Source organism: Ornithodoros turicata, chromosome 2 (assembly GCF_037126465.1).
Source record: "Ornithodoros turicata isolate Travis chromosome 2, ASM3712646v1, whole genome shotgun sequence".
In the NCBI taxonomy this organism is placed as follows: Eukaryota; Metazoa; Arthropoda; class Arachnida; order Ixodida; family Argasidae; genus Ornithodoros; species Ornithodoros turicata.
The window spans coordinates 86,990,965-87,003,556 of NC_088202.1; the positions used below are offsets into that span (position 1 = coordinate 86,990,965).

Here is a 12,592-nt window from a genome sequence, read left to right on the forward strand (position 1 = left end):
TATTTAGTGAGAGAATATTTAATGTAAATAAATTATTAACTGCTCAATGCTACCATGGCTGCAACATATACTTACACATAGCCTCGCAAAATACAATCAAGCATGCATGGTCACATGAAGGCACAAGCAACCGGAAACAGTAAGCAGAATCTAATTGTCACATTGTAATGCATGTAAACAAATCCATGTTTCCATGCAGTTTGTAACCAAAGGCATCTATGTTGCATATTTGGACATGCTAGTTGAAGAGAGATCAGAGAAGCAAGGTCAGATAGTTTCAGGATTCCCAAACAGGTACAAAATTACTGCATGTGCTGACATTTCCTGTGCAACAGGTAGGATTGACAGAACATCCAACATAAACATATCTCGTCTAATGAACATCTTAGGACCAAAAGAGCTGAAGAGAAATAATTATTGTATCTGGTGCATCACGAACTGCCCTTGTACTTGGAATTTAATACATCAAAACTAAATTAAATGAGCAGCTGCAACAATTGAATCTGACTGGAATTTGAACAGCAAATCTATGCACCACTTCTATAAAAGTTTACCCAACATGGCTTCCATCTTGATTGTTTTCCCATGGATTTGGAGGTTTTTGGTTGTAACTTTGGATTGCGATGTTGAGTCGGTTTGAAATTTACCATGATGAAATATACCAATTAGAGTTCCACGTGGATACAGGAATTTTCCACTTGCATTGAGTATTTCGTGAGTACGGTGCGTCGGCATGTGTAAACTTTTATAGGTAGCCACCCCATACATTTTTACTTGTTGTTTCTGTGACAATAAAGGAAAAATGTGTGAACCTTCCTTGGCGACAGCTCAGAAGCAAAAGATTGACAGGCACTTTGATTCATAACACTTCTGTAAATGCGCAACTTCTCAAGCTTGGTTATATGGGTTGATCAGGCAGAAGGTAATTAAAGAACTACTTTTGCTGTGGTATTATTTCAATGCCCAGTATTGACGCCAATCGCTGTCGCATAGGTTCAATATCCTGCCGTGGTGCGTACCAGTTAGTTTCTGACAGAATAGTACATGCCTCGTCCATGTGTTCGTTATCGAGGAAAGGAAACAGGAGGAATGCTTCACAGAGTTTTTCAGCCACCACCATTCTCAGGCGCTCATATTGGTGGGTCAACAGTAGAAGTAGCCTCTGAAGAAGGTGCAGCCTACTCTCCCCTTCGAACTGAAGCAGACCGCACAACATAATGACAGCTGCTTGTAGTTTCACAAATGATTTTGACCTGGAAAGGCGGAACATTGCAGCTTCATGGATGTTATGAGTTTGGTAACGACATACCTCAAGGTCTTCACACATATAGAATGCTGAAGTTCATTGAAAAAGACTGGCGGAAAATTCCTGAAAGCCCCATCCGTCACAAGGCGACTTATAGCGGTCATGTAATATGTGAGGGCCCGGTGTGTGTAGGAACTGTCTTCTAAAAGGTCAATCAAAATCTTGCAGACATCTTCCTGCTGGGCTCTGTCTTCTTCAAGCGACAGTAGATAGGATGCGAGGGCGTCTTTAGCTGGTTCAAACTGTGATGAAACAAACCAGTCAGAAAATTTCTGACAAATTCTCCAACCAAGGAAACACGTCAGTCAGGGTTCTGAGAATGAACTAAACTAGGACTATAATTCTGTATTAGTTCTGAACTGCCTTTTAACATGTCTGTCATGCAAATGAAGTCACAAACTCGAAATATCAGAATCAATGTATCAAAATATCAGTCAATTGTAGCCAAATTCCTATTTCTAGAGGAAATTTGGTGAAAAATGTAAATAATGTTTTGGATAGATGTAACAGCAGCCCAATGAGCTGCACAGCACAAATGAGTCCACATATATGATGAAGGTGAGTCTGACATCATATCTACAGTATTGCGACTTCCGACAGGTCTTGTGATCAATCAAGGCTGCATTGCTGATGCTATCCCTTTGACACATCATCCTTAGCCCTTTAAATACTATACAAATGATGAGGACGGTGTCCAAAAGAAGAACAGCTTCTGTTTGAAACAGTGGCGAATCCATGAGGGGCGGTCGTCCCCCACAAGACGTCAGTTTATACATGAGATTTCCCTCTCTCCCCTCCCCCACTACACGCTTCAACAACAAACCCCCCCCAAACCCAGGGTCTGGATCCACCCCTGGTTTGAAATATTGGCAGGTCTTGTGCTGTGACTCTTCCCTTAACATTTCTTCAACGGTTCACTGGATCTTCTACCTTACTAGGTTTGGGCCTGTCTCATACATAGTAGACATTCCACACACAATCGGTTTATCAATTATAGCTGTTATTTCTCAACTAGGGATAGGTTAGTACACCTATAAATGTATTACTCCTGTACGGGGAAAAGTAGATATATATAGCAGTAGACAACTATAAAAAAACCTGTAGGAAAGCAACTGGCTGCACATTTGGGCATTCTGCCAAATGTGTTTAAGTGTGGTAGCGTTAATAGGGCTATCTTCTTTCTTCTTCTCTCTCCACAATTGTTACAGATGGGCCTACACAGCTGTTGATGTTGGCCAGCCCTACAAAGCGATCGCTTTCAAATCTTTTGAAAGCTACATCAATACTAAGTGTAGGCAAAAAAAATGGCTATGTATTGTGGTGTAAACAATAAGGAATAGAACTGCTGTCATGTGGGCCAAATATGTTAGGAAATATAGCTGGTACCTGCATTGCCATTCTCATAGCAAACACAACAAACACCAACTCAACAGTTGCATCTGAAACATCGCTGAAATGCCTATTGAGAGCTTTTATTTGTATTAAAATGGCAAAGTGGGGTAGTTGGTAATCAGTATACATGACAAAACCAGCACAACTTGTAGACAAGTTTGTCCTAAGCCTCTTCCCATCCCTTGTGTATAAGTAGGGTTCTTTGTTTTCGGGTTAAACCCAATTTTTCACCATAGTTCCCTCCAGAACAAATTTTCAAGAATTCGGGTAAAACCTGATATCTACTCGAAATCCTTGCGGTCCTTTAACTTGTCGTTTTCGGTAAACCGTCGGAAAAGTGAATCATAATATTAGCAAAGAGAGCTATTTGTGACAACTTATTTGTCCTTCGTTTACGCTCCCCGCCTGCAGGAGTCAAAGACGAGCTTTTGTTGAGCTCGGGCAAGTGTTTGAATACCGCCGTCATTCACTATCCCAGTTCCGAGCCACGACCCTCTCTATAATACGACCATCCGGTCGTGTTCCGAGCGCAAATATAAAGATTCTTATTTCTCGTCCCAATGTTACAGCAGTGGCTTGTTTCATATGCCTTTTGTTTCACCCAAAAATTTCCCGGTGACACATCAAACAGATATCATAGCGCCCGATTTCTCCCCGACTTCCCGTGTCTACATAGCACCTGATTTTTCGCTCCCGAATTTGAGAAATCATAAAACCCGAAAACGAAGAACCCTATGCATAAGTTGCACTGGTTATATCATGAGTATTTTTATTTGTACTTACGTACCACATGCTCACTACGTGATCCAGAACTGACCAAGAATCCCTTGAAGAGAGGCCTCCTGTAGGCCATCAAGGGAAGGAACTTTGCCCAGTATGGAAATGCATTTGAGGCATATGCAAAACCAAGTCCCTTTGATACTTCGGGTGGTAAGGCTGCTTGAGCTTCTTTGAAATGTGGTATATGTGGAACAACGGGAGTACTGAAAATGGATGTTTTTCGTAGGTTGTTTTCAAAGCTATAAAACTACATTCTAGGTAAGAAAAAGCACTCAAAAGCACACATCACGAACTTTACTCACCGCTCTGTTAGTGGCCCGACCTGGTGTTGAGTTATGTGCCATGACATTATGTGTTGTTCATGTTGAGTTTTGGTTTGTGATATTGTGGGCTCAAGAGTGTTTTATGTATAAGGTCATCATTTGTGTGACACGATAATGGGTATGGGCTATGATGTGGTTCTGAAGGGTTGTGACATTGATGCTGAATGACAATGCATGTTAATGTGCATACTGCTTTCGCTCATGCAAATGTACACTGAAAGCACATGTGAACATCTGGCGTTCGGTTATCTCTGGTACACATTTCATGTCCATTCCTTGGGAAGCTGGATACAATCTTGCACATGGCATTTTTTTTGTTCAACTTGCACAAGGAGAGAGTAATCCATCGTGTTAACCTTATTCACTTGCAACGATGTCAGTGGAAAGTGCAGGGATAGAGGTTTTTGTGTATTTCACTTTTTCACTTCATTACAGAAGTTTTGCATTTCGTGATATTGTTCGATCCCCTGTGCTCTTGTACAAGACCTGGACAGTACCATTTAATGCCTGCAGTAAGTTAATGCTGTGATACTAATAGACAATGTCCTGCAGTGAACTACAGTGCACGAGAAGTGTCCGTTCACTTTATGACAATCCAAAAAATATATATTGAAGAAAATCTAACCAATAGAATAGCTGTGCAAAAGCTAAACGAAATGAATTGCTACTCTGGTGGAATATTAACTTGCTGGAACCTTGCCTTGCTGTGGGTCAAATGCCCACAGCAAGGCAAATGGAAAGGCCCTATGATGTACAGAAGCTCTCAGAATGTTACTCATATAAAACATGAGACAAACAATAATGTATGAATAGGGTGTGACTTTTTCGGGTTAAATGCCTTTACAGGATTCTGGAGGCAAAAATCGGGTGCCATTTTTAAATCTGTAATTCAGTGTGAAATCGGGTGATACTGATACAATCAGGTGTTATTGGGTTCTTATGTTTCATTTTCTGTTCAGCTAACATATATGCCTCGCTATTTATAGGGACCAGCACCACACGTTGTAACATCAAATGTGCTTCGCGTACTTATTGTTGCACTCAAATAACTTCTACGTCACATATTCTTATAAATTATTAGTAAACAGTGCACTTGATACGTTGTAGAACCCGATATGTGATTGGAATTCGGGGACAAATACCCCAATTGGTACTAAACTGATTCAGGAGGGAATTATCGGGGGGAATCGGGTTTAACCCGAAAAAAGTCAGACCCTATGTACGAACAATGCGTGAGCATAGTACACATAAATCTCTACAAGTTCTACTACGTAATTCCTCTTCCCCTTTGCAAATAACTGGTATGACAACCTGATATGCTTCGAACCTAGACCCTTGTGGCCACAACACAAAGCTCAATCACCTGAACGCTCATATCTTTCGTAAAAGTCTGCTGTTACTCTGAATTAAAGTTTTTTGCAGGTTCATTTTAGTATGTCGTGCCAACTGTATTTCTCACCTGAGTGATATGCGGTGCTACATACACAACCGACACAGATGGACTTCTAACAAAGCCAGAGAATGTCATGGTTACCTGTATAACACTCCAATGAATACATTTGTTCCGAATCTGCGATTCTCATCCACGACTTCCACGCACTGCTGTGCTATGGCTGACATCATGCGTGAAATATGTGACTCTTGAATAAGCTCTGGCTTGCTTTCAGCAAGGAAGCACACAATCTCCTGGAACAAAACAGGCAGTTGGTAAACGACCCGACATTGACAGACCTCTCTTTTCTCTTTCGTACCTTGAAAGCAAGCATGGAGGCCATGCGTACAACAAGGCCCATATCGCCCTCCTTGCTCTGGCTGTAATCGTCCATGCCACAAAGCAAAGCCTCCATTACCTGATCGATATCTGAGGCAGTAAGTCGGCCACAAGTAACGACAGATTTGCACAGTTTAGATAGCGCTAGAATTGCCTCCCTTCTGGAATGCACAAGTGGAGCGCCATCTGTTGTTGCACACTCTATAAGTCCACGTAATATTGCAGGTAGGTACCCAACATGAATGAAGTCTGGAAGACAACCTGAAAAAGTAACGACCATCTAAAGGACAACTCATACTTAATGGGTCTAGCACTAGCAAATTGCCATGTGCCAGGAAATACATTTTCCTTTGCCATTTTTTCTTCTTTTGGTTGCTTTTTGCTTTCACACACTGCAGTTTTCTGGTTGGTCATCTAACAGTCAGTAATCTGGCATGTAATGTACGGAAGTTAGTAGACTTAAGTTTATTGACAGCAATTCTAATTTGATGGAAGTGTGTTCACAGTTTATCTGCAGGCTTTCAAAAATATGACGACACCCACATGATATAACACCACATAGGAAAGCAAAGATATTGAGTCATCGTGGTTGCCTGCTTTCCAACAATGTTGCGAAGGTCATTTTTGCAAGGGCTGCAGTGAAAAGCTGTGGCTTCCGGGAGACTGAGCACCAACAATGAACTACTGATAAAGATACTGAAGATATTGATATAGTCAAGTTTTTTACTGGTCTGACCAACTTCACAATAAAGAGGATCTATTGTATAAACAAGGCAGACAGCAAACACAGTTCATATTTGAGACAAAGTGTACACCCAACATAGGGCAAAAGAGCTACTCCTCTCTCAATAAAGGAAACATGTGTGAAAGTTACTGGTTGCAGAAGCAGAAAATGATAGCAACAGCTACTTCAGCGAAGAGCGCCAAGGAAGATACACTTACCTAAAGCATGCGCAAAATTGCGCCTCCATTCCCGATGCTCAGATTTTATATTCTCCAAGCATTTTCGGACAACCTTTTCCTGATGACCAGGTGCAGAGCCATAGTATTCTTGCATAATGGCACACAAAGCAGTTGGAGCTTCGTCAATGCATGAACTATCGGTCGATGTTAAACATTTGTTGATCAGTGAAGTCCAATGTTCTACGAAAAAAACAACAACAACAGAGTAATAATAATTTGTCTAAGTGCAACAGCAGCAAAAGTATTGTGACTCAAAGGGGCACCAAAGGAAACCGTATGCTTTCCTTCTTCCTCTCTCAAGAGGCAGGTGCGGCCTCCGGTTGGTCCCCACAAGAGATTTCCCACGATGATTTTGGGCACCCTACTTTGAGCCGCTGCGACGTGCATCTTGAGAAGAGGGAAGGCACAAACTGCGGTTTCTTTCGTGCACCAATTATGAATGACACAACGAGTGAACTTTGTTCTTTTTGTATCAGTGCAAAGGTAGCGGCATCTTAGACTCAGTGAGGAGAAATTTTTGCACTTTAGTGCCCCTTTAGTGGAAGGAACAAAATACAATTTCAAGCATCACTATACGTCGACATGTGTGTCTCCAAAATGCAGCTCAACTTACCCAACAGTTCCCACGATCCATGGACAGGAAAATGAGAGGAAGCCAGCTTGCAAAGCAGAAAACAGAATGTGCCTTTCATCATCCCATGTCCAATACCAATGAAGGTCTTGTCATTTTCATATGTAGCCAAGAGTGACTTTATTTGTTCTACAGTATCGGACCCTAAAGATAAGAATGTGGAGTGAATGAAACACGTGTTGTGTTGTTCTTATAAACAGGCCATTGTAAGAAATTCAGATTTTTATTTCGGCAGCTGTAAAAGAGACTAAAATCGGGTGAAAAAAGAAAAGAAAAAGAGATGGCGCTTCTCGCAATTCGCATGAACACAAGACACAAAGCAGCTCTGGTGAATGCGTAGTGGGTAGCGTCCTCCAGTGCCTGCATTCATGGCTGATTTTGGACTGTGCAAACATCTGTTTTTATTGGGCTTTGTTTGTTTCTTTTTTTTTTTTGGGGGGGGGGGGGGAATCCTGTTTTACTTTTATCGACGATGGTGCAAATTGTAGGGTAAAACAGGTATTCCTGATTTAACCCAAAAAGACAAGGCTCGATTCATAAACGTGACACTTTTTCCACACAAAATAAAATAATGTATAAACAAATAAACATGAAAGAAAATAAGTTGATTAAATGAAACTCTTAGTGACCATTTGGGCATGGAAGTAAAATAGAATTATCCCAGACAGAGAACGACATGCACACACAGTGGAACCGGACATCACGTTTTTCATTATGTTTGCCGAAACCGGAGCCATCTCGAGGCGAGCTTCCGTCAGGGGCAGGATCAACGTGAAGTCTCCACCACCACAGGCTTTGTAAACAAAACGGTAAAAAAGGTACAAAAATCCCCTTGACTCTTGCTTTATTCCAACCTACTCCCGGGAAATGCCATCCAGTGCCCCCTCTGGTGAAGGTGCCATGGGCAGTTGCCCCTCTCGCCCTCCCCGTCGGAACAGCTCCGGCAAAAACCAGGTTGCAGCATGCGCAAGAACCTGGAAATCTCACCTAAAACATCCTTAATGTCCGTGAGTTGTTGTTGTGCCCAGATAGAGAGAGCTTCTACCACTTCAGCCACAGCTAGTAAAGCTCCATGTTTAAGTTGTATGTTCGGACTTGTAAGTCGAGAGACCAACTTGGGAAGGCAGGAGGTTTTTACATATTCTGGGTCTTTTGCTGTCAACTTGAACAGAGCTTGGGAAGCCAGCTTTCTCATGCTAACATCCCAGTGGCAAACTTTGCTCTCAACCAAATGTTGAATCAGATGTCTTGTGTACTCAGGGAAGTCAGCAATCTGCATGCTACAGACAGAAGCATTATGATAATTGCACCTTCACCCATTTGGTTTCACAAGCTAACTTACCTTACTTCTAGATATGAAGTTGTGAGAATGCTTGTCGAGAAGTAGTTGGCAATGGTGATAATGGAAATGCCATGAGGAAAGGTACCGAGCCTACCTACACATTCTTGGAATGCAGCTGCAGCTGCACGCCTGCAGTTTACTTCCCTGATGCAAGTAGCAAAGAGAAAGAAAGTATAATTTGATTCGAAGAGAACACCAACCACCTCACCTGTCAAAGACAGCTACACTGACCAGCGTAGATGCTATAGATTCTACAAATGGCTCAACATGTACAGGATCATAAGAACGGCCGAGAGTCCAGCAGACATAGCAGGCAGCATCCCTCACAATTGCACCTACTGCTGACCTTCCCCTTTGTTCATCAAATACAAGTGATGGGAGAATGGCTTTCACAACTGACGGGAGGTGACAAGGAAGAAGGCATCCCCTGCGGCCTGCAAGAAAGCATGTGCAACAACAAAATGATGTAATGAAGCCAGCTAAAGCAGCATACATCATGTACTTAGCACCATTTTGACTTTATGTTTTCCATGGTACACGTGCATGCTCATCCTTTGCAGCAACACATACACTATTCTAGGCCAAATACATCAGCAATAGACCTCTACCCAAGAAACGTCACCGTGACGTAATCATGCCGTTGGTAGACATAGTGAAACCGAAATAATGCGGACGGAGACGCCGCCGTTTCACTAAAGCCGCATTCCTTCACAAAGGTCACGACACCCAAGTCGCTTCTTTGTATTAATGGTACACACAAATGAGGTCACATTTTCAGTCACTTCAGTGTCTTCACAAACATGCACTTTGCGTTCCTTGTCCACTGTGGAAAGAAAATAAGGCTACACCAAAGAGTTGGATCGTCTCGAAAGTCAATGTTGTAATCCTGTGCAGAATGTGTTTGTTAGTACGGCTAAGTTCGCGCTTGCGAAATGCTGGGAAATGCTTACGTGCTTGAGAAATACCACGTGTACTCCCAGGGAAACACGTACTCATGAGGCCCTGGAGCATGGAGCCTGGTAGCCATCTTTAGAATGGGCTACCCAAAAGATAGGGCTACCGGTAGACTAGTGCAAAACAAGGCCATAGAACTAATGATTAGAGGTGTGCGAATATTCGAAAATTTGATATTCAAAGTTTTTGAATATTCGTAAAAGTTCGAATATTCGATTTTTTACGAATATCAAGCGGCTTATTACGAAGTTTTTGCGGAATTTGTACATTGCAGTAGCAGCAACGGACATGTATAGTAGAACAGCTGCAATGCGACGCGCAGAGCTTTCGAGGTACGCTCATCTGCAAATGCGTCGCTACACGTTCGGTAACTGGAACTACAGCTTTTCCCGCCATTATTAATCCTCTTGTAGTACATTTTAATCCTTATACCATGACATTTAATCCTTTTGCCATCCGAATTAATCCTGCTTTCATTAATTTTAATCCTCATTTCACATAATTTAATCCATTTCTCATGCAATTTAATCCACGTGACTATGTATGGGCTACGTGACTTTTTTTTGTATTTTGGGACAATTCCCATGTCTACGGGTATTGCACGTTTTTCATTATTAATGTGGGTTTCTGCACCATAAAGGGATACTGTGGGACTGTCAATCTGGATTATGGTATTGTGGGACTATTCCCATGTCTACGAGTTTTACCCATGATTTTCATTACAAACGCGGGTCTCTGCACTGTAATGGGCACTCCGGGACAACCAATCTGGATTATGATATTGTGGGACTATTTCCATGTGTGTGGGTATTACCCATGCTTTTCATTAGATATGCGGGTTTCTGCACTGTAATGGGATACTGTGGTACTGTCGATCTTGACTACGATATCCTGGGTCTATAAGGGCGTCTACGGGTATTCCGCATGCTTTTCATTAAATATGCGGGTTTCTGCACAGTAATGAGATACCGTGGGATTGCCAATCGCATTTACAATATTGTGGTACTATTCCCATGTCAATGGGTACTACACAGGCTTCTCATTAAAAATGCGGGTTTCTGTACTCTAATGGAATACTGTGGGACTGTGTACCTGGACTACGTTATTGTGGGACTACTTCCATATCTATGGGTATTACCCATGCTTTTCATTCAAAATGAGGGTTTCTGCACTCTAATGGAATACTGTGGGGCTGTCGATCTGGATTACGACATAGTGGGACTATGTCGCTGTCTACGGGTATTACCCGTGCTTCTCATTAAAAACGGGGGTTTCTGCACTGTATCAATCTGGGTTGGGATATTGTGCGACTATTCCCCTGTCTACGGGTATTACCCATGCTTTTATTAAAAACCCGGGTTTCTACATTGTAATTGCACTGTAATGGAATACTGTGGCACTGTCGATCTTGATTGCGATATCCTGGGTCTATAAGGGTGTCTACGGGTATTCCGCATGCTTTTCATTAAACATGCGGGTTTCTGTACTCTAATGGGATACTGTGGGACTGTGTATATGGACTACGTTATTGTGGGACTATTTCCATGTCTACGAGTATTACCCATGCTTTTCATTCAAAATGCGTGTTTCCGCACTCTAATGGAATACTGTGGGATTGTCTATCTGGATTACGACATAGTGGGACTATGCTGGTGTCTACGGGTATTACACATGCTTCTAATTAAAAACGGGGGGGTTTCTGCACTGTAATGTGATACTCTGGGACTGTCAATCTGGGTTGCGATATTGTGGGACTAAAGTTTGTGCGCTAAAGCGCTTAGTCTTTCTTGCGCGAGCCATCCGGAAGCTTGAAACGGGAGGCCTCCTGCTCGTGGAATCCTTGGATGTGGTGAAAGGTGTACGTGAGGAGCTTGCAAAGATTACCAGTCCAGTCGGCGCAAAGGTTGTTAGAAAATTTGACGCCGTGCTACAAAAGGATCCTGGATTTGCCATTCTCCGAGTAGTCGGCGATCTGTTTGATTCGGTTCCTAACCCCACCTTACCTGAGGTTGTGCCCACATACCTACTTTCAGCCTTCAAGTATGCTCCACTCACAACGTGCGACGTAGAGAGGTCATTTTCGAACTACAAGAACGTTTTAACTGACAGGCGCCAGAACTTCACTCCAGGCAATATTGAACGGTAGCTGGTGGCAAACATTTTCTTCAACAGTTCGAATCATTGAAACACGACCTTGTATTATTTTTCTGAATATCCCACTTTTCATTATCTTTCATTGTAACCCCAACATATCCGGTTAAATAAAAAAGGACATTTATAGTATTTAGAAACCACTCGTCTCGGCGGCGGTGTGCGAGATCACTTCATATACGGCTCGAGTTTTTACTGCATATATGACACATTTTTACTGCATGTTGTGACCAGGTTTAGTGCATTGTTGCATGCATATTTCATTACTTTTTAGCGCATATAAATCCGGTCTCTAGTCATGAGTGTCCATGCAGTACTAGAGTACTGCAAGGACTACATGGACACAAGTACATGCTACTCTCTGTTCGTGTTGCTGAGCAATGTCTAGTAAGAGGCTATCATGCCTTGACCTGTTTGCTGTGTTCAAAATGGTGATGTCAGACATTCACCTCCAAAATATGAATGAGTGAAGTGTGGGAACAGCCAGCATTACCACTCTCAGGCTGACAAAAATCTGCATTGTTCGTATAAATCTGATTACTACTTTAAAAAAAAAATTACGGGATAGTGTTTATCCGATAAAACCGAAAAGTCACAGCCCACATGAAGGTCACATCAGTTAATCCCTAACAGCAGCCTTTGACACAGCAGAGAGAATGCTTGTCTGAACTATGCCAATGAACACATCTAAGGCTAGCATGTTATGACAGAAACAACATATACTCACCCAATTCAGCCATTGCAAGCAAGCCTCCATGGAAACTACAGTCATTGTCCTGCTGGTCAAAAAAGGAGAAAATTGAAGAAACAACTTCCGATGCAAGGTCCTTTGGCAGCCGGCTGGTGATGCGTCCTATGCCCTTTGCTGCAGACCACCTTCAAAGAACACTTTCTATTATTTGGCATGATCATTACACAAATTATGAAAGCAGGTGGCTGGTAGGGTAGCTTGTAGCTCATAATATCATATTTTCTTGAT

The 12,592-nt window shown here is 42.2% G+C and overlaps 1 protein-coding gene across 2 annotated transcripts in view; it reads right to left on the reverse strand.

Annotated features, from left to right (window-relative positions):
• The window catches only part of LOC135385686 (tubulin-specific chaperone D-like), a 21,390-nt gene continuing 8,798 nt past the window's right edge, over nucleotides 1–12,592 (reverse strand). For both annotated transcript variants that reach the window (XM_064615144.1, XM_064615143.1), the window contains 11 exons: nucleotides 12,341–12,489; nucleotides 8,717–8,942; nucleotides 8,509–8,652; nucleotides 8,154–8,446; nucleotides 7,149–7,310; nucleotides 6,515–6,715; nucleotides 5,553–5,833; nucleotides 5,336–5,487; nucleotides 3,486–3,681; nucleotides 1,310–1,548; nucleotides 1–1,253 (listed from right to left, as the gene is read on the reverse strand). In XM_064615144.1, coding sequence (XP_064471214.1) covers nucleotides 935–1,253; nucleotides 1,310–1,548; nucleotides 3,486–3,681; nucleotides 5,336–5,487; nucleotides 5,553–5,833; nucleotides 6,515–6,715; nucleotides 7,149–7,310; nucleotides 8,154–8,446; nucleotides 8,509–8,652; nucleotides 8,717–8,942; nucleotides 12,341–12,489 — 2,362 coding nt within the window. In that variant the 3' untranslated portion in view covers nucleotides 1–934. The remainder of the gene's footprint in view (nucleotides 1,254–1,309; nucleotides 1,549–3,485; nucleotides 3,682–5,335; nucleotides 5,488–5,552; nucleotides 5,834–6,514; nucleotides 6,716–7,148; nucleotides 7,311–8,153; nucleotides 8,447–8,508; nucleotides 8,653–8,716; nucleotides 8,943–12,340; nucleotides 12,490–12,592) is intronic.